Source organism: Salvelinus sp. IW2-2015, linkage group LG22 (assembly GCF_002910315.2).
Source record: "Salvelinus sp. IW2-2015 linkage group LG22, ASM291031v2, whole genome shotgun sequence".
Lineage (NCBI taxonomy): Eukaryota > Metazoa > Chordata > Actinopteri > Salmoniformes > Salmonidae > Salvelinus > Salvelinus sp. IW2-2015.
The window spans coordinates 2,333,089-2,358,690 of NC_036862.1; the positions used below are offsets into that span (position 1 = coordinate 2,333,089).

Consider the following 25,602-nt stretch of genomic DNA (forward strand, 5'->3'; position numbering starts at 1 on the left):
TGTATAAAAGACACCTGTCCCACTCTCAATCAAACAGACTCCAACTCCTCACATATGGCCAAGACCAGAGAGCTGGTGAAAGGACATCAGGATAAAATTTGGTAAGGACTGCACAAGCGGATGGAGCTACAGACAATATTTGCAAGCAGACTTGGTGAGAACAAGGCTAACAACTGATGGCCAACAAATGATTAGAAAATCGGAAGAAGATTCAGGATGACGGGCTCAATCACCTCGGTCTGGGCTCCATGCAAGAATCATCACTCGGCGGCGATCAATCGATCCCATGAGGATGGTGAAACGGGATCAAGCCCAGAACTACAAGGCAGGACCTGGTCCAATTGACCTGAGAGAGCTGGACCACCAGTCTCAAAGGAAAACCATTAGTAAACACACCTACGGCCGTCATGGATAAAATTCCTGCAGCGCACGCACAGGTCCCCCTGCTCAAGCCAGCGCCCGATGTCAGGCGCCTGTCACTGACGTTTGCCAGATGACCCATCTGGCATGATCCAAAGCAGGAGGATATGGAAAACCGATAAAGTCATGTGGTCTGAGAGACAAAAATAGAGCTTTTTGAGTCTAAACTCCACTCGCCGTGTTTGGAAGAAGAAAGACAGGTAGGGAAGTAACAACCCCAAGGAACACCATACCCCACTGTAGCATGGAGGTGGAAACATTCATTCTTGGGATGCTGTTCTGCAAAGGGGGACAGGACGACTGCACCGTATTTCATATTGATTTCTCGTTGTGTCTAATGAGCCGGAGAGGATGGATGGGGCATGTATTCGCGAGATCTGGACCAACAACCTCCTTCCCTCACGTTCAAGTGCCATTGACGATGGTCGTGGCTGGCTTCCAGCATGACAACGCACCCAAACACCACAGCCAGGGCGCAACTAAACAGTGCCTCACCGTAAGAAGCATCTCAAGTCCTGGAGCCTAGCCAGTCGCCAGACCTGAAGCCCAATTTAGAAAAATCATTGGAGAGAGAGCTGAAGTCCGTATTGCCAGCAGACACTAGCAACCAGAAACCTGAAAGGATCCTGGGAGAAAGATCTGTATGGAGGGCAGTGGGCCAAAAGCCACTGCTGCAGTGTGTGCAAACCTGGCAAGACTACAGGAAAATGTATGGATCTCTGTAATTGCAAACAAAGGTTTCGTGTACCAACTATAAGTTCTGCTTCTGAGACTCAAAATACTTATGTCATGCAATAAAATGCAACAAATAATTACTTAAAACCATTACAATGTGATTTTTCTGATTTTTTGTTTAATTCCGTCTCTCAAGTTGTGAAGATGTACCTTTTTTGATTCCGTCTCTCACAGTTGAAGTGTACCTATGATAAAAAATTACAGACTACATGCTTTGTAAGTAGGAAAACCTGCAAAATCGGCAGTGTATCAAATACTTGTTCTCCCCACTGTATATTGTCCCGAGGGGTTTATAGTCACGACTCTAATCAGTATAGAGGAACCTGCCTAATGAAACATCATTGGGGCCCATCATAGCAGAAAGGTTAGTTAGTAGGAGATTTAACAGACCCTCAGGGAGGAAGCTCTTTCCCGTGTGTGTCTGTGTTTGTTTCTGATAGTACGCAGTCTGTGTGCACCACCATTCATCTATGAAAGTTTGCAATTAGACCATGGGGAGCCTATATCCAATTTTAATGCTATCGATTCAATGCAAAAGGGGCCTTCTCATGAGGATTCCAAATCAATACTGAGGATCAAAACAGCAGTTTGGAGAACATATTTCTATACTAGTCAATTCGACATTAGCTGGCTGCTGTGCGTGTGTGTGTGTGTGTGTTGGGGCTTCTAACAGCTTCATATCTAAATGTAATCACCAGATAGAGCTGAAGAGTCACATTTCCCGTGTTGTGTAAAATAGCCTTCCGAGGCTCAAACACACAGAGAGAGAGAGAGAGAGATAAAGAGAGAGGTGTTGATAAGAAGCAGGAGCCCTAGTCTGAGGGGAAGCCAGCCAGGACACAGAATATAGCCTTATGAATATACTACTGCCTAGCACAGGCCTGGGCAACTCCAGTCCTCGGGGGCCTGATTGGTGTCACACTTTTCCCCCAGTCCCAGCTAACAAACCTGACTCCAATAATGAACTAATAATGATCTTYAGTTAAAAATGCAATTAGTTTAAAATCAGTTGTGTTTACTAKGGATGGGGGAAAAGTGTAAGACCAATCAGGCCACCGAGGCCTATACTTTATATGTAGTTAACACCACTAAACATTTTCCACATCTGTGTTGTAGATTCCATATTATAAACTGGGTGGTTCGAGCTCGGAATGCTGATTGGCGTTGCGTTGTGCCTAAGAACATCCCTGGCCGCATACCACACCCCCTCGTGCCTTATTGCCTACATTTTTTGGGAATATGTATTTTTAGAGTATGTGAATCTGTGGCAATAGAAACGCAACCCCGGCATTGCTAGTGACATCTTCTTACCAACTGAGCCACACGGGAGATTCATTTCATCAACCAACCCACACGTTATGTACACTGCGAAAGAGTCAATCGTTTCTACCTACAACTACTAAAGATTCATTCCTCTACTGAATAATGAGGAAATTAGCAAATGATGGTGCACTGCGTTATTGTTTCATGTTAAAGACATGGCAGCTAATTGTAATGGAGCGAATGTATTGTAATATGGTGAATTGTACAGAATTGGGAAGCCAAGATTTATGAAATATGAATTTATGAGTACAAAACGCTTGTTGAACAATTATATCATTCTATCCAACCTTGATGGCCTATCAGCAGGACAATAGACCCTTACCGAGTTAACCAAATGCATTGTTTTCTAACCACATCTGGATGGATCCATAACGAATTACTATGGGAATAAATATGACTGAATGACAGAAATATTGGAATAAAGTAGGCTAATGAAGGCAACAAATAGTTGGAACACCCAAAGTCATCCAATTGTTATAATAGGATTTGCAGCAATAGCTTAATAGCAATAGCCTGTGGTCAACTATTTCAGCACCGTTTCACGCTGCTCTGAGACACGCTGCTCTGAGACGGGCCGCCCCCAGGTGGTGAGGGTAGGTAACAACATCTCCACCCCGCTGATCCTCAACACTGGGGCCCCACAAGGGTGCGTTCTGAGCCCTCTCCTGTACTCCTGCTGGTTCAACTCCACGATCTGCGTGCCATGCACGCCTCCAACTCAATCATCAGTTTGGCGATGACACTACAGTGGTAGGCTTGATACCAACAACGACGAGACGGCCTACAGGGAGGAGGTGAGGGCCTTCGGAGTGTGGTGTCAGGAAAATAACCTCACACTCAACGTCAACAAAACAAAGGAGATGATTGTGGACTTCAGGAAACAGAAGAGGGAGCACCCCTATCCACATCGACGGGTCAGTAGTGGAGAAGGTGGAAAGTTTTAAGTTCCTCGGTGTAAACATCACGGACAAACTGAATTGGTCCACCACACAGACAGCGTTGTGAAGAAGGCGCAGCAGCGCCTCTTCAACCTCAGGAGGCTGAAGAAATTCGGCTTGTCACCAAAAGCACTCACAAACTTCTACAGATGCACAATCGAGAGCATCCTGTCGGGCTGTATCACCGCCTGGTACGGCAACTGCTCCGCCCACAACCGTAAGGCTCTCCAGAGGGTAGTGAGGTCTGCAGAACGCATCACCAGGGGCAAACTACCTGCCCTCCAGGACACCTACACCACCCGATGTCACAGGAAGGCCATAAAGATCATCAGGACAACAACCACCCAAGCCACTGCCTGTTCACCCGCTATCATCAGAAGGCGAGGTCATGTACAGGTGCATCAAAGCAGGGACGCGAGGACTGAAAAACAGCTTCTATCTCAAGGCCATCAGACTGTTAAACAGCCACCACTAACATTTAGCGGCCGCTGCCAACATACTGACTCAACTCCAGCCACTTTAAAAATGGAATTGATGGAAATTATGTAAAATGTACCACTAGCCACTTTAAACAATGCCACTTAATACAATGTTTACATACCTACATTACCCATCTCATATGTATATACTGTACTCTATATCATCTACTGCATCTTGCCATCTTATGTAATACATGTACCACTAGCCACTTTAAACATGCACACTTTATGTTTACATACTCCTACAGTATATCATCTCTATATGATATATAATCCTGTACGTCTATGACCATCATACTGCTCATGCCATGCCGTTCTGTACCACCACTCATTCATATATCTTTATGTACATATTCTTTATCCCTTTACACTTGTGTGTGTGTGTAAGGTAGTAGTTGTGGAATTGTTAGGTTAGATTACTGTTGGTTATTACTGCATTGTCGGAACTAGAAGCACAAGCATTTCGCTACACTCGCATTAACATCTGCTAACCATGTGTATGTGACTAATAAAATTTGATTTGATTTGATAGCATGGGTACTGGTCTTGATAAATCAATGAGATTATTATGTTCACTGAATCTCCGGTTGGGCCAGTCACGTTGTACAGCGCCATATTTTCCTGAGGGTTTCGTTTTTCTTGGAAAAGAAACAATAATCAAATGAATTAAGCTAAATTTCTTAAAATCTATCCCATATACTATGTTCTTAYAAAAAGTTTTAAATTCTCTAGTACAGCCAATATTAAAACAGTCAAATGCTTCTCAAAGATGCCTTCTGGTGGTCTAACTAACAAAAACCAGCATTATGGCAACAATGGCTGACACTTAAATAACGTGCCATAGAATTCTGCGGCAGCCCGCAAGGTGTTCTGCAATACGACACAATTTTTAAAAGGAAGAACCACTGTATGTCCATTAGCCCTACACCGTCACAGTAACATTGGGAAGGAAACAATGCATTTTCTCTGTGACAATCCAGCTGTGTCCCCATCATTTCAACTGGACAGATGTTCAATAGGGCATGGAAAACAAACATTTGAGTTTCTTATTGAAAACACCTGAAGTGCTCAGATTAGAATGCAATTTTTTTAAATCCTTGTTACATTTCCAGGCAAGAAACCAAAAATTGCCACTCAAACAGAAGGGGGTGAACTATCAAAGAGTCACCAACAACAAACAAAACAAGTGCAGTTCTAGGAGGGCTTCTGAAAGACATTCAAGGGGGTGTCCACTAGCAACAACAAATGGGACCTAAAAGACACCCACATTGAAGGCCCACTAAATTTGCCCAAGAGAAGGCAAACAAAATTAAAACTCACACCTGTGCCGGCACAGGTGAAACACCTTCTGTCATTTGAGATGACAAGGCAGCACAGGTGTAACATATACTGACTAACGAGGTGACACCAATCGGTGTGTCCAACTTGCTAACGTCCAACCTCAAAATATAAATGGAAAAATCAAAGCTCGTATCATCTTCCCCCCTTAAGACAACAAATATATCCAACTTTTTTGGTTGGACAAGTTCTCACAGCCATCAGAAAACAACTACCATTTCACAACATGATCAACGTTAATCCGTCACTATTTAAACGCGTCACCATCTCCAATATAAACATGGTGTCTACTGGCTGTCAACACTTAAATACAAGACAAAACAGCCACCTTTTTTATACAGTACCAGTCAAAGGTTTGTACACAACTACTCATTCAAGGGTTTTCTTTATTTTTACTATTTTCTACATTGTAGAATAATAGTGAAGACATCAACATTATGAAATAACACATATGGAATCACGTAGTAACCAAGAAAGTGTTAAACAAATCAAAATATATTTATCATTTAGATTCTTCAAAGTAGCCACCCTTTGCCTTGATGACAGCTTTGCACACTCTTGGCATTCTCTCAACCATTCATGAGGAATGCTTTTCCAACAGTCTTGAATGAGTTCCCACATATGCTGAGCACTTGTTGGCTGCCTTTCCTTCTCTCTGCGGTCCAACTCATCCCAAATCATCTCAATTGGGTTGAGGTTTGGTGATTGTGGAGGCCAGGTCATCTGATGCAGCACTCCATCACTCTCCTTGGTCAAATAGCCCTTACACAACCCGGAGGTGTGTTGGGTCATTGTTCTGTTGAAAAACAAATGACAGTCCCACTAAGCGCAAACCAGATGGGATGGCGTATTGCTGCAGAATGCTGTGGGAGCCATGCTGGTTAAGTGCGCCTTGAATTCGAAATAAATCACAGACAGTGTCACCAGCAAAGCACCCCCACACCATAACATTCTCCGCCATGCTTCCTGGTGGGAACCACACATGTGGAGATCATCCGTTAACCTACTCTGCGCCTCACAAAGACACGGCGGTTGGAACCAAGAATCCCAAATTTGGACTAATCAGACCAAAAGACAGATTTCCACCGGTCTAATGTCCATTGCTAGTGTTTCTTGGCCTAAGCAAGTCTCCTCCTCTTATTGGTGTCCTTTAGTACTGGTTTCTTTGCAGAAATTCGACCATGAAGGCCTGATTCATGCAGTCTCCTCTGAACAGTTGATGTTGAGATGTGTGTTACTTGAACTCTGAAGCATTTATTTGGGCTGTAATCTGCGCTGCAGTTAACTTTAATGAACTTATCCTCTGCAGCAGCGGTAACTCTGGGTCTTCCTTTCCTGTGTCAGTCCTCATGAGAGCCAGTTTCATCATAGCGCTTGATAGTTTTTGCAACTGCACTTAAAGAAACTTTCAAAGTTCTTGACATTTTTCGAATTGACTGACATTCATGTCTTAAAATAATGATGGACTGTCATTTCTCTTTGCTTATTTGAGATGTTCTTGCCATAATATGGACTTGGTCTTTTACCAAATAGGGCTATCTTCTGTATACCACCCCTACCTTGTCACAACATAACTGATTGGCTCAAACGCATTAAGGAAAGAAACTCCACAATTGAACTTTTAACAAGGCACACCTGTTAATTGAAATGCATTCCACGTGCCTACCTCATGAAGCTGGTTGAGAGAACGCCAAGAGTGTGCAAAGCTGCTCCGTTCATCTTTCCCTCAATTCTGACCCAGTCCCTGCCGATGACAAACATCCCCACAGCATGATGCTGCTACCACCATGCTTGACCGATGGTGCCTTGTTTCCTCCAGATGTGACACTTGGCATTCAGGCCAAAGAGTTCAGTCATGGTTTCATCAGACCAGATAATCTTGTTTCTCATGGTTTGCGAGTCCTTTAGGTGCCTTTTGGAAAACTCCCAAGTGGGCTGTCATGTGCCTTTTACTGAGGAGTGGCTTACGTCTGGCCACTCTACCATAAATGCCTGATTGGTGGAGTGCTGCAGAGATGGTTGTCCTTCTGGAAGTTTCTCCCATCTCCACAGAGGTACTCTGGAACTCTGTAAGAGTGACCATCAGGTTCTTGTTCACCTCCCTGACCAAGGCCCTCCCCCCCCGATTGCTCAGTTTGGCCGGGCGGCCAGCTCTAGGAAGAGTCTTGGTGGTTCCAAACTTCTTACATATCAGAATGATGGAGGCCACTGCAGACATTTTTTGGTACCCTTCCCCAGATCTGTGCCTCGACACCGCTATGGACAATTCCTTCGTCCTCACAGTTTGGTTTTTGCTCTGACATGCACTATCAACTGTGGGACCTTATATAGACAGGTGTGCCTTTCCAAATAATGTTCAATTAATTGAATTTACCACAGGTAGACTCCAATAAAGTTGTAGAAACATCTCAAGGATGATCAATGGAAACAGGATGCACTTGAGGTCAATTTCGAGTCTGATAGCAAAGGGTCTGAATACTTATGTAAATAAGGTATCTGTTTTTTATTTTTAATACATTTGCAACCATTTCTAAAAACATGTTTTCACTTATTCATTATGAGGTATTGAGTGTAGATTGATGAGTAAAAAAAAATCAATAATTTAAAACATTTTAGAATAAGGCTGTAACATAACAAAATGTGGAAAGGGGTCTGAATACTTTCCGAATGCACTGTATATACATGGCTTCAGATCAAACTCTACATTGGGACTGAAAGGAGCAAGGGTCTTAAATTAAATGATCCAGGCCACCTCTTGTTTTAACAATAAATTGTCAAGGTCCCTCCCTCTCTTAGGGAGGGTGACGTGTTCGATGCCGATATAGCGAAGGGATGAAATAGAGTGGTTCGCTTTTAAAAAGTGGGCCGCCCGCAACTGGGTACGTCGAGTTTCTGCACCTAATGGTGCTACGATGCTCAGAGATTCTTACTTTTAGTTTGCGCTTTGTTTTGCTCACATAATTTTTACCACAAGGACAAGTTATAAGATAAATAACTGCCTTAGCGGAGTATGTGATAACAACTTTGATTGGGAACTGTTTCCCTGTTTGGGGCATAGGCGGAAATCCCAGGGGGGACGGGTGGGGACACGACCCCCCCATCCTGGGAAAAAATATGATTTGTCCCACCCAATATATCACTGTAAACATAACTATGTAATTTCAAAAATATGAATAATACGCAATGAAAGCACTTGTGCTGATTATAGACACTTAATAGCGCGTTTTTAAGTTTCTAAACATTGCGACCCCCGCTCACAATGGTTTGATCCACTGCCTCCCACCCTCCCAGCCCTCAGCAGTGGCACATGATGCAGGTACAGTGCATGTGTGGGAATCTGACAGAGTCTGTCATTGGTGGCTGACCTCCAGTTAGTAGTTCAAAGGATATGTTAGACATTTCTTTACTTCTACCACTCAATACAATAAAACACATTTATAAACATCACCAGTCTTCATTTTCGCTGCATTGAATTACATGTCACTCTTTATGTTAGCTAGCGGTTAGCTGACATTTTCTAGCTAGCTACAGTAACATCAACCAGTGTTTGCAGTTGTTTGAATTCGAGTCAATGAGAGGAGCTAGCAATGCAATGTAGTGTTCCTTAGCTGGCAAGGTGACAGAGTGTTCATGTTTACCATATGAAAGGCACTCAATGCATGTAGCTAACGTGAGGTTAATCCAGTCAATCACACCATAGCGATCTTTTATGTTGGTAGGGTTCACACACACAATAGCGGAATTTGCAGAGCTAGCGAGCAAACCGATGGCGCAAACTAAAGCAAACATTAGCTAGCACCTATTCCATTTATGTGGCATCGTCAAAGATGAAGTATTTGCTATCGTTAGTTTATTCCAAGATCAGCATGCAGCTGTAGTGCATGCTGATAAGGTTACCGATAAACTGAACTCCAAATTGAACAGAACTATACTCTCTTCCAACACTGTCTTAAATATCTATAATGGTCCCGTTGCAAAAGCTAAATTGTCGCTAGGGGACTTTGAAGCACCTGTGCGCCAATCCTGGCGTAAACTGACGATAGCAAAGATTATAGCAAACACAACAGTAACGGGATTGGTGCTGGCTAGCTCTGCAAATTCAGATATTGTGGGAGCCAATATAAATCGATAACAAACTATATTAAAATTGCAAAAGGTTTCAGCATACGTTGTGTAAATGGTGAACTCATTCAGCTGTCAATCCTTGTCACTGCAATCCGTTTCACATTTGCTTGCTGGTTAGCTAGCTACCTGGTAGATCGAAGCCCATCTCGTACTGTAAATAACCTGCACACTGTGTGTGTGTGTGTGTGTGTGTGTGTGTGTGTGTGTGTGTGTAGCCAGCCAGCCAGCCAGCCAGCCAGCCAGCCAGCCAGCCAGCCAGCCAGGTAGAAAAAAGACAGACACGAGAGCATTTTTCAGTACACCAAAACGAAAAGTAAGAACCCTAGTAGCCTAATATCTCAAAGACTAGTTGATAAAATGTTCATAAGAAAGAAGTGAAATGCTAATGGAAATGTTTCATAATGATGTCATTAGGCAGAGTAGGCAACAGATGGCACACAGACAGCAGAGCTGGGGACATACTGGCAGGGACAGACTGGCAGAGACAGGGAGTCTCAGGTAAGTTTGTTGAGTCTTTGTTTGACAACATTATGAAAGGTTCCCTCTTTTTTAGACTTGCAAAATAGGGACACAATTGCCATGGATACCCCCACTCTCAACTTAAACTGGTGACTGAACCAAGATTAGTTTAAGGCAATGGTATTGCTGTTGTGATTAATTGTGTCATTTTGGGTACCGGTAGTTAGGAGTATGGCAAACACCTTATTTATTTTCTAGGAGACAGACTGTGAGTCAGTGAGGGTGGTGAAAGAGCCAGGGAGAGAGACTTCAGAGGACAGTGTCACAGCCACGGCAGGACCACGTGTCAACCTTGTTGCAAGCAGCACCAGTATAGGGGACAGTGGCACAGCATTTTCCAGTTACCTCAGTGATGGCACAAAACCATATCAGCCACACCCACAATTTATAGAACCGCAAACTCTAGCCAACAGAGTGTTGATGTTTCAAGATAAATGGTTTTGCGAATTTCCCTGGCTACATTATAATCCATCAATAAAATGAGTGTTGTGTTTTCACTGAAGCCAAGGGTTTTCAAGCCAGACATCTTTTGGCAAAAGAGAGGATGCTTCCTTCATTAGTGCAGGATTTAGGAACTGGAGAAAAGCCATTGTAAAATTCACAACACATCAAAACTGCCAAACCCACCGCCACTTTGTAAYTGTAACAGCACACCAGCTAAATCCAATCAGTGCCCAGTTACCCAGCGCATGGGGTAAACAGCAGGAGGACGCACGGAATTGCTTGATGAAAATTGTAAGTTCGGTGCGGCACGTAGCAAGACAGGGACAAGCCTTTAGAGGCCACACGGATGACAGTTGGAATTTATACCAGCTTTTGAAACTTAGGGCAGAAGAGGATAATCCCATTGTACTGAAGTGGTTAACAGAGCGTACCACAAATGTACACAGGTCCCAAAGCACATAATTAAATTCTGAACATCATGGCCAATACAGTCATTCGAGGCATTCCAGCTGAGATGAGGTCTCTTCCAATTGTACAATTTTCAGTAATTGTTGATGGTACTCAAGATGTCTCTGGTGCTGAACAGGAGAATGTCTGCTGCGTTATGTTGACTATGGCCTTGTCCCTCACGAGGAGTTTATTGGACTATACAGGGTATCGGAGACAACAGGCGAGGGCATTGCGAAAGTGGCAACTGATGTGTTGTTGAGGCTCAATTTTCCCATGTCTGGCTTATGTGGGCAGAGTTACGATGGTGCCTCAAACATGGCAGGAAAATACACAGATGCAGAGGCAATTGTGAGGAGGCAGCAGCCATTAGCCCTCTATGTCCATTGTGGAGCACACTGTGTAAATCTGATTACACAGGCTGGCTGCTCAGCCTCCCCACTGATCCAGGATTCCCTTTCTTGGGTCCATCAATTAGGTGTCCTCTATGGCCAGTCAGGAAAGTTTAAGAGCATGTTTGAATCAATAGATGATAGAAGCAGGAAAACCTGCTTCAGTCTGCTTTCCACCAGACACTGGAAGATGAATTCACCTTTCAGCAGGACAATAACCTAAAACACAAGGCCAAATCTACACTGGAGTTGCTTACCAAGAAGACAGTGAATGTTCCTGAGTGGCCGAGTTAGTTTTGGCAACAAATCAACAACCAATTTGACAGAGCTTGAAGAATTTTGAAAAGAATAATGGGCAAATGATTGTACAATCCAGGTCTGGAAAGCTCTTAGAGAGACTTACCCAGAAAGACTCACAGCTGTAATCACTGCCAAAGGTTATTCTAACATGTACTTACTCAGGGGGTTGAATAATTAACTATTCAATATATATATTAGTGGGGTTTTTTGTTTTACAAATGTTAGAATTTTTAAAAAGCTGTAATCGCTGGCAAAGGCGTTTCCATAAAGTATTGACTCAGGGTGTAACGAATTTCTTCTTCATCTGAAGAGGAGTAGCAAGGATCGGACCAATGTGCAGCATGGTAAGTGTCCATTTTAATTTATTAAAACTGAACCCCAAAAAATACAAAATAACAAAGTGAATGATACAAACGAAAATCGAAACAGTCCCAAAATGTGCAAACACAAAACAGGAAACAATCACCCACAAAACACAATAGAAAACAGGCTACCTAAATATAGCTCCCAATCAGAGACAACAACTGACACCTGCCTCTGATTGAGAACCATACTAGGCCAAACACATAGAAAATACCTACAGAACAAAACATAGAAAAACAACATAGAATGCCCACCCCAACTCACGCCCTGACCAAACTAAAATAAAGACATAAAAAAGGAACTAAGGTCAGAACGTGACACAGGGGTGTGAATACTTATGTAAATTAGATATTTCTGTATTTCATTTTCAATACTTTTGCAAAAAAATCCTAAAAACATGTTTTCCCTTTGTCATTATAGGGTATTGTGTGTATATGGGTGAGAAAAAATATATAGTTAATCAATTTTGAATACAGGCTGTAACAAAGTGTGGAATAAGTCAAGGGGTATGAATACTTTCTGAAGGCACTGTACAATCCACGTTTTCATTGCTTGCTAATAAATAAGTCTTCTATAAAAAAAGGTTGGATGTGTCTGACTATTCTTTAATTATTAGACAGCAGAAGACAAGGTTGTTCTGGCTCTGAGGCCAATAATGCACTATTGTTGTGTCAAATGGACAATTTGACAATACTCTCCACTTCATACTTGTCTTGTCATCGTATAGCCTACTTTTGGAAAGTCTAAGGTAAGCATTGGTTTCTTTATACGTTTTAAGTAGAAGAGTAAAAAATTATTTCTCATGTCTGACATACGCTGGTAGCTTTGATTGACGGGTCCTTTTATTGGGATGTACTTTTGTGACTTGGCTGATTCTCTCTATAGGCCTATAGATTGTGGCTTTCATAAATGTAATTGTCTGCATAATTTCCAGTCCTCCACAAACTCCACATAAATGTCCTCTCACTGTCAACTGCATTTATTTTCAGCAAACTTAACATGTGTAAATATTTGTATGAACATAACAAGATTCAACAACTGAGACATAAACTGAACAAGTTCCACAGACATGTGACTAACAGAAATGGAATTGTGTGTCCCTGAACAAAGGGGGGGGGTCAAAATCAAAAGTAAGTCAGTATCTGGTGTTGCCACTAGCTGCATTAAGTACTGCAGTGCATCTCCTCCTCATGGACTGCACCAGATTTGCCAGTTCTTGCTGTGAGATGTTACCCCACTCTTCCACCAAGGCACCTGCAAGTTCCCGGACATTTCTGGGGGGAATGGCCCTAGCCCTCACCCTCTGATCCAACAGGTCCCAGACGTGCTCAATGGGATTGAGATCCGGGCTCTTCGCTAGCCATGGCAGAACACTGACATTCCTGTCTTGCAGGAAATCACTCACAGAATGAGCAGTATGGCTGGAGGCATTGTCATGCTGGAGTGTCATGTCAGGATGAGCCTGCAGGAAGGGTACCACATGAGGGAGGAGGATGTCTTCCCTGTAACGCACAGCATTGAGATTGCCTGCAATGACAACAAGCTCAGTCCGATGATGCTGTGACACACCGACCCAGACAAGTCTGTTTCTGACCGTTTGAGCAGACACATGCACATTTGTGGCCTGCTGGAGGTCATTTTGCAGGGCTCTGGCAGTGCTCCTCCTTGCACAAAGGCGGAGGTAGCGGTCCTGCTGCTGGGTTGTTGCCCTCTTACGGCCTCCTCCACGTCTCCTGATGTACTGGCCTGTCTCCTGGTAGCACCTCCATGCTCTGGACACTACGCTGACAGACACAGCAAACCTTCTTGCCACAGCTCGCATTGATGTGCCATCCTGGATGAGCTGCACTACCTGAGCCACTTGTGTGGGTTGTAGACTCCGTCTCATGCTACCACTAGAGTGAAAGCACCGCCAGCATTCAAAAGTGACCAAAACATCAGCCAGGAAGCATAGGAACTGAGAAGTGGTCTGTGGAACCACTCCTTTATTGGGGGTGTCTTGCTAATTGCCTATAATTTCCACCTGTTGTCTATTCCATTTGCACAACAGCATGTGAAATGTATTGTCAATCAGTGTTGCTTCCTAAGCGGACAGTTTGATTTCACAGAAGTGTGATTGACTTGGAGTTACATTGTGTTGTTTAAGTGTTCCCTTTATTATTTTGAGCAGTGTATATGCCGATAGTGGACAACCTTGTTTTCCTCCTCTTGACAGTTGAATACTTTCTGAGAACTAGCCATTATTTTATATAACTTTAACTCATTGTATAAGATATTCTCCAAAATGTAAATATTCCAGGCATTCTATATAAACTCCAGTCATACTTTATCAAAGGCCTTTTCAAAGTCAGCTGTGAATACCAGGCCTGGTTTCGCAGATAATTAATAGTGCTCTATTGTTTGGTATACCTCAACTGGTATGCCATCCAGCCCTGGCGTTATCCCGGACTTAAAGGCTTTAATTGCATCAAGAAGTTTCACCTCTGTAATTTGGCCTTCACATGAGTCTTTCTGTATAGCTGTTAAATTTTACATTAATAATAGAAACAAATCCTTACAATTAACTTCGGTTAGTGGAGATGGAGGAGACTGAAATGAAAACATATGCTTAAAATACTTTGCTTCCTCTTTCAAAATATTGTTTGGTGAATCATGGCTGACTCCGTCATTTGTAACAATATAGGTCTATATGTCCATTCATAAAGTAGCCTGGCTGGACGCTCCTAGCATGATCCAGTAGCTTATGCTACGTTATTTCTCAAAAATGTTACCTTTATTTAACTAGGCAAGTCAATTAAGAACAAATTCTTATTTTCAATGACGGCCTAGGAACAGTGGGTTAACTGCCTTGTTCAGGGGCAGAACGACAGATTTTTACCTTTTCAGCTCGGGGATTCGATCCAGCGCTATTCCAACGCTCTAACCACTAGGGTACCTGCCGCCCATTACGGCATCCTCTCTTTGAAGAACATATGCCAATGCYACTGCCATCAAATGGCAGCAACAGTAGGGTTTGTGAAGTTATGCAAATATTTAGGGAAAAGTGGGAGGAAAAACCATCGGACTTCGTGAGAATGGTTTTAGCGTCAAAATAGGATCCAGATTGAAAAATTGTATATACAGAAAAGCTAACAGACAAGTGGGCATACATCTTTATTTTGACTCTGTCATGCTGTGTCAATACGAAAATGTGACAGATTCTGTCCAATCTGGCATTTCTTAATTTGTAGATTAATATTTATTATTCATAACCTGAATAATAATAATGAAATGGCATGATAATAACAAAGTGTAATGGCTTGTTTAAAATAGGTTTTATTAAGAAGCATCCATGTAAACAAGTGTACAAACAGAATTGACTTCTTTTTTACATAGGGTCTTAAAGGCCTAAGACAACAGTAACACACATTTAAACAAAATGGACACATCAAAAACAATACGAAAAATAAATTAAAAAGGAAAGAGAAAGAAAAACCAGTAACGATGTGTAATGCAATAGCGAAATTGCACGTTTCTTTTGAGGCCGATAGCCTGTGTTAAGTTGTGTCAATACGAAAATGTGACAATTGTGTCAATACGAAAATGTGACAATCCTCTCCTATCTGACATTTCTTAATTTGTATACGAGACTAATATTTAGAGGTAATAACTCGAATAATAAAAAAATTATGAAATGCTACTGATAATAACAAAGTGTAATGGTAATAGTGAAGCTGCAGAAATAAAGCCAGCCTTTAACGGTTATGTCATTGACCGTGTGTATTGGCCTGGCCAATTAATGTAACCTCCAATTCCAAGACCGTCACAGCCCTATAGCTGACACCACCTCATTCTTTCTGCAGACATCTTTGAATCTTAATTCGGAACAGATTTTTTGAAAATGTGATCGCATAAAAAACTGAGGGAGATTTTACCATAATTCTGTTACCAAACTTTGCATCTGCACAGATCATCCAGTAAATGTGTTATGGTAAAATATACTGTGTAAATTGTTCAAAGTAGTCCTTGTGCATAGAGTTGTATGGTTTGTTAAACTTTGAAATCAATGATTTTTGTTTGGCATAGATTTTACAGTGAAAAATCTGAGTCAAAGCGTAATTCCATTACCGTTGAATTGCCCCTAAGTGACTTCAAGACAAGACCTAGCTGTTTCAAGATGACTAGAAAGGTGGGTGCTTACAGTAACTCTGTACTGTTTTGGCATAGCGAATGTACAAATGCTTGCCGTGCGGACACACGCACACAAGAAACTTGTTTGGCTTTAGTCATGGCCGCTGCATTTCTTTATTACCAGGCCAAACAGGAACATGGTTTTACTGGAGGGTGGCCTTCAGAACAGCTGATTAAATGAACAATGTAGCACACAGTCCTGCAGTATGGCTGAAATACACTGACACACACCTACAGTATGGCTGAAACACAAACACACAGTCCTATATTACGACTGACACGCACACAGACCTACCCATAGAGATCCTATAATTCACTATCATACATGTTCTATATACAATTCTATAGACCTACCACAGTACAGCTCAATCACAAAGTAGCTACAGTACAGCTGACACACTTAATTCACACAGTGCGGGAGCAAATGCTGTTGCTTGGTCAGACACTAACTGCTGGAGTACGCCTAAATAGTATGTACGAACAAACCTATAATGGCACAGAGTGGAATTCATTACTGCCGACAGAGTAGAACTGAATGATGTCCATAGTGACACTGCATTAGCTCCTCTTATAGTTAGATATAGTGGGTGGGCAGACCAGGACTTTAAAGTGATACTTCAGGATTGTGAAGCCCTTTATCTACTTCCCCAGAGTCAGATGAACTTGTGGATACCATTTGTGTGTCTCTGTGTGCAGTTTGAAGGAAGTTGCTAACTAGCGTTGGTACATAGACTAGAGGTCTATGGTAACGGCTGGCAGATACCATAGACTTCGTCATTGCGCTAACGCTAGTTAGCATTGGCTCACATAACTACCTCCATACAGATTACAGAGACATAAAAATGGTATCCATGAGTTCATCCGACTCGTGGAAGTAGATACTGTAAAGGGCTTCATTGCCAAAATCCTTAAGTATCACTTTAACCACTATGAAATGATCATAAACCTGACGTGAATGGCCAAATTACAAAATTATGAAATGGCAAAATGATAGGCAAAACATATCTGAGCACCATTGCATATGATTGTTTTAAGAGGATATCGGATTTTATTATTTTTTAAACAAGGGTTTTTATGTGGGTTTTTAATAAGCTCTCCTTCAGCTTAGAGAGAAGGGGTGTTAAAGTTGCATGTAAATTATTCCAAAGATAAACTACAAAAGYTCGGAGAGCGAAATCCCAATCTTGATTATTAATAGTTGAGAAATGGGAAGCGGTCTAAAATCCACTTAATGATGGATTCATCATAGTAAGTAACACAAACGATCTGGGTTCCACCAGAAAGACTGGCTGCAACATTCTCATCTGGTCTTCCAGGCTCTCAATCCTATCAGCTAGAATTAAAAATGCAACATTTGGCTCGAAACGCAGCTTCCTGCAGGAATACATCCAAGTTCACTCCCCATTCTGCTACATCTGTCGCAACTTGCCATCTTTCATGGAGGTCCCTAGAGAAAGATAGGCAAAAGACAGCTTGGCGTGCACTGCCTGCATGATGCCACAAGTGATACTGCTGAGAGGACCTCACTACACACCCCGCAGTATAAATAGGCTAGCCTTGCTGTTTTCAACAATGTCTTCACTTTCCAATTCCCTTGCAATGAGACAGATTGCTAAAATATCAAAGGGAATAGTGAGCTATGTACATGGTCTAACATGCTGACCAGACGCGTTGYATGCTCTGCTAAATAAATGTACACATACATGTTATTCAAATCATTGCGCTGGTCTGCGTAGGCCAGGCGCTTAAAATAGAACTTGGTTCTATTTGTGACGCTCGAAGCACCGCGAGTCCKGCCTCTCCCATCTCCTCAATGGTTTTTAGGAACATATACCCACGTGGGTGATTGAAAGATGAACTGAGGTCCACACTCCAGTCGGTTGCCAACCGCCATATCAAGTCCAAAGAAGAAGAAGAAGCCTAAAGGAAGGAGGAGAGATTACTAGAAAGGAACTCGGTTGACGGTTTTATCTATGGGTTAATTGTCAGAGTAGAGGACCTTGTGCCTTTCAGGTAAAATAACAACCCAATGTTTATATCCCAGAACAAATTAACTAGCAACAGCAAGCTAGCTAGCTAAATTGCTATAAATGTTAAATGCTTTTCGACCTGTCCCCAAATTAATAGAATTGGTTCCGAGTTTGTTTAGATATTTCAACCTGCGTGTCCTGATCACGTCCGGTGTGGGTGGACAAAATCAACTTGCGTGCGATGGTGTGTGCGATGTGGTCAGCATGTGAGAGCGAGGGGAACTTTGTTTGAGAGCTTTTCATGTGTCACCACATTTCATGCACGCGTGATCTCCTGTGCCTCAAAGCAATTTCCTCTTACTGGTTGTGACGACAACATTTGTTCAGCTGGTTGCCCTTTCGTTTCTCAGTGCAACGGCAAACCTTAAGAATGCCACCATATTAGAACTGTTTTCACCTTTAACCCCCAGTGAGAGGACTAGGAATATGAAAATGCAGTGTTCGTGTTAAGGTCAGGGAAAAACCAACAAGGTATGCCCTATTTCATGAAAATGTATTGATTTTGTGAGACGGTCATGTCGATCGTGGTTGGTAGCAGGCACGGAAACACACGCAAAGGTAAAAATACAGAATGAATCATGCTGCTGGTCAAGAGATGAGCCTTGAACTACTCTGGGTTCTATACTAGGATGGGGGAAATAGCAATGAGCTTTATGGCAAAACACTGTACTGACTGTATCACCAGAAATTAAGGGTCGAACATATTCAGTTGTTCCTCTGATTAAACTATCTTCCTCTTTCACCCTGACTCCTATCATAGGGAAATATTTTACTCTATTGTTATTCTAGTCTAATTCTGTGCATCGGGGTTGTTCTAATTCTTGTGATTTTCAAATCAATCAATTCAGCAGTTGAAGTAATTCAATTACTGAATTGACAAATTCTCATAGAAAATAATTGTCCATTCTCAATTCATGAACTGGATTTCAATGTACTGCCTGAATTGATATTGTGATTGACCCTTACCCTGATACGCATCATATTGTACTGTATATAAACATGCATTATACAGTAACCTATATGACATGATTGCTCTCAACAGTCACCAATGACATGATGAGAGCTGATTTGTGAGCACCATCCACACACAGGCCTTCAGCACAAGGTTTCAGGGCTAAAACCTTCAGCCATAATATAGTCCCACAGTACATGTATTGTTTGGTTGAATATTTTAGAACTTTCAGGGTTTTCTATTCATATAGATTGGACACTGAATGATAGTGGCTTGAGACACAGCAGTTAACAAAACAAGACTGAAGTGTCGATTAGTTCCCCTCTCACTTAAACACCCACATGGACAACTACACACACCGAGGGCTGCCCCCTTCCAATACAACTGTTGGATTTTCAAATCCAAACAAGGAGAGTTCTCATTCCCTCCAGGGTTTTTTGTTGAACCAATCAAAGCTCAAGCCAATTTCTGTGTGAATATTGCGCCAACAAACGGACTCTTGTCCAGACCAGTGTACCACGTGAGTCCGGTCAGCCAGGCTATGCATCCACAGATCTGCTTGAACCACAGCAAGGCAATGATCTGTCCATACAATAGAAGTCGGTAGGAGACGGAACAGCTCATAGGAGCAGGAACCATATACTGTTTCTGTAGCKTGATGTACAAGTATACCCCCTGGACAGGATGCTAGTCTATCGCAGGACCTTACCCCGGCCAATATATCTGCCGAGTGCCAAGCAGAGACGCATCGGGTCCCATTTTTTACAGTCTTTGGTATGACTCGGCCAGGGATCGAACTCCCAATCTTTCAATCTCAGGGTGGACACTAAAGACAAGGCCAGCGAGTTGGTTGCCCATACAATAGGCTAGTCTATAAACCTGTGGTATAACAGAAATTCATGTAACATCTATTCCATTCACTTATGCCATTCAACAATTACATTAATGTTCATGAGGCTGTTAGTAACAACAGTACAGCGTGGACAAGTTGGTTACATAATCTGTAACCACTATGGTGAATAATGAATAGCAGACCCGAGTTCAAATCCTAAATGATTAAATGCCCACAAGAGCAGAAATTCAGAAATTCACTTTTTCTTTCCAGCTGAAAGACTATGCCCATAGCTTAGCCTACCCGTGATGTTACACAAGGATAAGTCAATAAGTCATTGTTTTAGTCAAAGTATGATATATTGAGGTTGAAGTGGGAAATCCGAAGGGGTAACTTCTGATCTTTGTCATGCCAATACCATGYGTTTCCCCTGTGATATGACGTGCACACACTTTACAGTCTACGTTTCTTTTCAGGGCTGGGTTTTATTTGAATGTTGCCACCCACCAGCATGGCATTGTTTATTCATCGTAAACATCCTGCAAAGTACTTCCATCTTCACGAGTCGACAACTGAGCGGAGCAATATAATAGATAATCTTTGGCTGAGCCAAACAGCTTGTCGCCGTAGCCTACACTTGGCTGCCTGAGCCATGGACCAAATTAAAATGGGGTGTAAACATGTTTTAGCACCTCCACTTTTTTTACCAGCAAATTATAATAATCCTTTGGATAATTTGTCAAGTTTCAGTTATTTTGGAGCTAGAAATCACCACAACGTTCCCACCCCCAATTTGTGAATATGTATTAGCAGCCTGCGTCATTCTTCAGAGGTAGAACCTAAAAACGACAATTTACGCTATGGGACAGAAATTACGTCGAAATAGGGGCGACATTGCACTCTGGTGGGGGTCTTTAAATCATTTCAAACGCTTTAGCTGTGCCTGATTGAGCCTGCCTGTTCCAATGAGCCTGCCTGTTCCAATGGAACCATTGAAAAAGTCCCAAAAGAGCAAACACTGCCCACCTGACAAACACCTGAGGGCGGTTTCCTGGACATAGATTATACCTATTCCTGGAATAAAAAGCAAACTCAATAGAGAATCTCCATTGAAAGCGCTTTTTAGTCGAGGACTATGCTTAACCTGTGTGCAGTAAACCTCCCCCTCAAATTACACTAGATATACAAAAGTATGTGGACACCTCTTCAAATTAGTGGATTTGGCTATTTTCAGCTACACCCGTTGCTGACGTGTATAAAATCGAATAGACAGCCATGCAATCTCTATAGACAAACATTGGCAGTAGAATGGCCTTACTGAAGAGCTCAGTGACTTTCAACCTGGCACTGTCATAGCATGCCACCTTTTCTGCCCTGCTAGAGCTGCCCTGGTCCACTGTAAGTGCTGTTATTGTGAAGTGGAAAAGTCTAGGAGAAACAGCGGCTCAGCTGCGAAGTGGTAGGCCACACAACCTCACAGAACGAGACAGCTAAGTACTGAAACACGTAAAAATCATCTGTCCTCGGTTGCAACACCCACTACCTAGTTCCAAACTGTAAAGTTTGGTGGAGGAGCAATAATGGTCTGGGGCTGTTTTTCATGGTTCGGGCTAATCCCCTTAATTTTAGTGAAGGGAAATCTTAACGCTACAGCATACAATGACATTGTAGACGATTCTGTGCTTCCAACTTTGTGGCAACAGTTTGGGGAAGGCCCTTTCCTGTTTCAGCATGACAATGCACCTGTGCACAAAGCGAGGTCCATACAGAAATCGTTTCTCGAGATCGGTGTGGAAGAACTTGACTGGCCTGCACAGAGCCCTGACCTCAAACCCATCAAACACCTTTGGGATAAATTGGAATGCCGACTGCGAGCCAGGCCTAATCACCCAACATCAGTGCCGACCTTACTAATGCTCTTGTGGCTAAATGGAAGCAAGTCCCCGCAGCAATGTTCCAACATCTAGTGGAAAGCCTTCCCAGAAGAGTGGAAGCTGTTATAGCAGCAAAGGGGGGACCAACTCCATATTAATGCCCATGACTTTCAAATGAGATGTTGGTCAAGCAGGTGTCCTTATAATTTTGGTCATGTAGTGTATTTTAAAGAATTCAAATAGTATTTGAGCTAGAGGTCGACCGATTAAATCGGCATGGCCGATTAATTAGAGCCAATTTCAACTTTTCATAACAATCGGTAATCTGCATTTTTGGACGCCGATTATGGCCGATTACATTGCACTCCACAAGGAGACTGTGTGGCAGGCTGACCACTTGTTACACGAGTGCAGCAAGGAGCCAAGGTAAGTTGCTAGCTAGCATTAAACTTATCTTATAAAAAACAATCAATCTTAACATAATCACTAGTTAACTACACATGGTTGATGATATTACTAGTTTATCTAGCTTGTCCTGCGTTGCATATAATCAATGCGGTGCATGTTAATTTATCATCGAATCACAGCCTACACGTCAAACGGGTGATGATTTAACAAGTACATTCGCGGAAGAAAAAGCACTGTCGTTGCACCTGTGTACCTAACCATAAACATCAATGCCTTTCTTAAAATGAATACACAAGTATATATTTTTAAACCTGCATATTTCGTTAATATTGCATGCTAACATTAATTTATTTTAACTAAGGAAATTGTGTCACTTCTCTTGCGTTCTGTGCAAGCAGAGTCAGGGTATATGCAGCAGTTTGAGCCGCCTGGCTCGTTGCGAACTGTGTGAAGACCATTTCTTCCTAACAAAGACCGTAATTAATTAGCCAGAATTTTACATAAGTATGACATAACATTGAAGGTTGTGCAATGTAACAGCAATAATTAGACTTATGGATGCCACCCGTTCGATAAAATACGGAACGGTTCCGTATTTCCCTGAAAGAATAAACGTTTTGTTTTCGAAATGATAGTTTCCGGATTTGAACATATTAATGACCTAAGGCTCGTATTTCTGTGTGTTTATTATATTATAATTAAGTCTATGAAATGATATTTGATAGAGCAGTCTGACTGAGCTGTGGTAGGCAGCAGCAGGCTCGTAAGCATCCATTCAAACAGCACTTTCCTGCGTTTGCCAGCAGCTCCTTGCTGTGTTTCAAGCATTGCGCTGTTTATGACTTCAAGCTTATCAAATCCTGAGATTAGACTGGCAATACTATAGTGCCTATAAGAACATCCAATAGTCAAAGGTATATGAAATACAAAATGGTATAGAGAGAAATAGTCATATAATTCCTATAAYAACTACAACCTAAAACTTCTTAATTGGGAATATTGAAGACTCATGTTAAAAGGAACCACAAGCTTTCATATGTTCTCATGATCTGAGCAAGGAACTTAAACGTTAGCTTTTTTATATGGCACATTTTGCACTTTTACTTTCTTCTCCAACACTGTGTTTTTGCATTATTTAAACCAAATTGAACATGTTGTTTCATTTATTTGAGACTAAATAGATTTTAATCATGTATTATATTAAGTTAAAATAAGTGTTCATTCACTATTGTTGTAATTGACATTATTACACATACATATATACACACATAACAAAAACCTTCTTTTTTTTTCTTCTAAATCGTCCGATTAATCGGTATTGGCTTTTTTTGGTCCTCCAATAATCGGTATCGGCGTTAAAATCATATTCGGTCGACCTCTAATTTGAACCCAGGTTTGCTGAATAACAACAGAGAGAAAAACATTACTTTCCATACTTTACAAGTTCTTATTTATCATTTAGTCAGGATCGTTGAAATTGATCATTATTAATACTTTTTAAAAATGTAACCTTTATTTAACTAGGCAAGTCAGTTAATTAAGGAGAAATTCTTATTTACAAACCCTAACGACGCTGGGCCAATTGTGAACCGCCCTATGGGACTCCCAATCACGGCCGGTTGTGATACAGCCTGGATTCGAACCATTAGTGTCTGTAGTGACGCCTCTAGCACTGACATGCAGTGCCTTAGACCGCTGCGCCACTCGGGAGCCCTTATGGGTCACACATTCTTATGACAAGTCTTACGATGCATAACCACATCATAATGCATTATGCCTGGCTGCAGTCTTTAGGTATTGTTAATCTGTTGCCTGAATTTTAATGCAATAGCGCGCTAATTTAAAGTTAGCCACTGAGCTGCTGTAATAACCCTAGCAGCAATTCGTCGCACATGCATGCATCACGTTGAGTTATTGGGTGGAGTTATCAAAGAATACAATTGTAAAAGTATTTCTCAGAGAATGAAGGCTACAACTCTCACACCCACAAGCTGCGCGCGCAACAGCCTGGGAAACCACTGGGGCATATTCATTACGGAAACCGTTTACCGTATAAGAACCAAACAGAGCCAAAACGAAAGTTTCTATTGGACAAATTCATTTGGTCTCTACCCGTTTCATTTGGTTTCGTTAAAGAAACGTTTTGCAACATAATCGGCGTAATGAATATGCCACTGGTCAAGAAGTTTAAACTATACTCAAAATACAGTCGCTAGCTTCCACAGTCCTATATCCTAGGAAAAACATGCGTTTAGGCAATTCATAATGAACTAAAGACACAATATAACACCAACGGTCGTGAACGAATGTGTAGCTAATCCAATTGGAAGTTTTTAACCAGATGCACAATGTCCAGTCATCTGTAGGCTAGTTACATGGCTAGCTAAAGTTAACTATTCCAATGTGCAACACGGTTTCCCAACAACGCATAATCTTAGCTTGCTCTACTCCCTGCTTAAAGCAGCCACTTGCCACATAAAGCACGAGTAAAATGCGCTAAACTTCAAATAGAACGGTAAATCAACCAATACTTACCGAACGACAGAAAAAGTAAATAAAAAGCAACGGTGTGTACGACATCTGGGTTTTCAGGGATCATCGTGCGAGACAGAGAGAGATGCTGACAGCCTCCGGTGTGGCTTTGACAGTGTTTGGAACGGAATGCTTTTTTTTGTGCACAATTTTTAGGACAAGAGAAAGATACGAGATTTTGGCATGTTCACCGCCACTAATGTGGCTCAGGCGCGCTCTTGTGGCCAAATGCTGCACTGTTAAAAGTCGTGCTTACTAGGCTACAATAACAAACCCCGTGTCTTTCCTGGTTGGCACAATTGTACCTATCAAATAAAAAATTCTTCACATATCATTTTACATTTATCCTATCTTTATTTGTCTATATTTAACCAGCCTGCACAAATAGCTTTGCAACGTAGGCTAAACACTTGCTTCATTAGGCCTATTTTATTATAACATTCTAAACAATAGATTTCGGTAGCTACGGTCATTACGTCTACAGTAAAGGATAATCATTGAATCCCTTTGAAATATTTAGGCTTCAATCAGATTCCAAGCAAACATGACCGCATTAACAAGCTAGCCTACATTTTAGTCATTTAGCAGACACTCTTATCAGAACCAACTTACTGATCCCCCGTGGGAATCGCATTTACAATCCTGTCATGTCAAGCACCGCTACTCGACCAACTGAGTCACACAGGACTACCTACACCAGCCCAACACAGGCTAGCGAACACAGGCCAGACTCACCAAGCCCAGCTAGAGGAGGGGCTCATTTCAATATTTGGGAGCTTGGTTTGCGCAGTTATTTTTGTGCAACCATTACTAAGATTATTTTTTGTTTTATCTTATACACTGCCAATGATGAAGTCTTTTAAAAAATACTTAAATAAGTGCATGTGCCATATGAGAAACTTAGTCGTCATGTCATTTGGTTTAAAGTGTAGCCTCACACAACCCAACTCTGAAATATGGTCCCTATCATAATGTTTTCTT

The 25,602-nt window shown here is 41.8% G+C and overlaps 1 protein-coding gene across 3 annotated transcripts in view; it reads right to left on the bottom strand.

Moving 5' to 3' along the window:
- The window catches only part of LOC111949527 (beta-1,3-glucosyltransferase), a 147,192-nt gene extending 122,359 nt beyond the window's left edge, over window positions 1-24,833 (bottom strand). For 2 of the 3 annotated variants that reach the window (XM_070433940.1, XM_070433939.1), the window contains exons 1-2: window positions 24,625-24,833; window positions 17,832-17,913 (exon numbers count right to left, since the gene is read on the bottom strand). In XM_070433940.1, the coding sequence (XP_070290041.1) occupies window positions 17,832-17,913; window positions 24,625-24,669 (127 nt within the window). In that variant the 5' untranslated portion in view covers window positions 24,670-24,833. The remainder of the gene's footprint in view (window positions 1-17,831; window positions 17,914-24,624) is intronic. The other variant, XM_023966787.3, reaches the window with a different exon arrangement.
- Window positions 24,834-25,602: the final 769 nt, after the last annotated feature.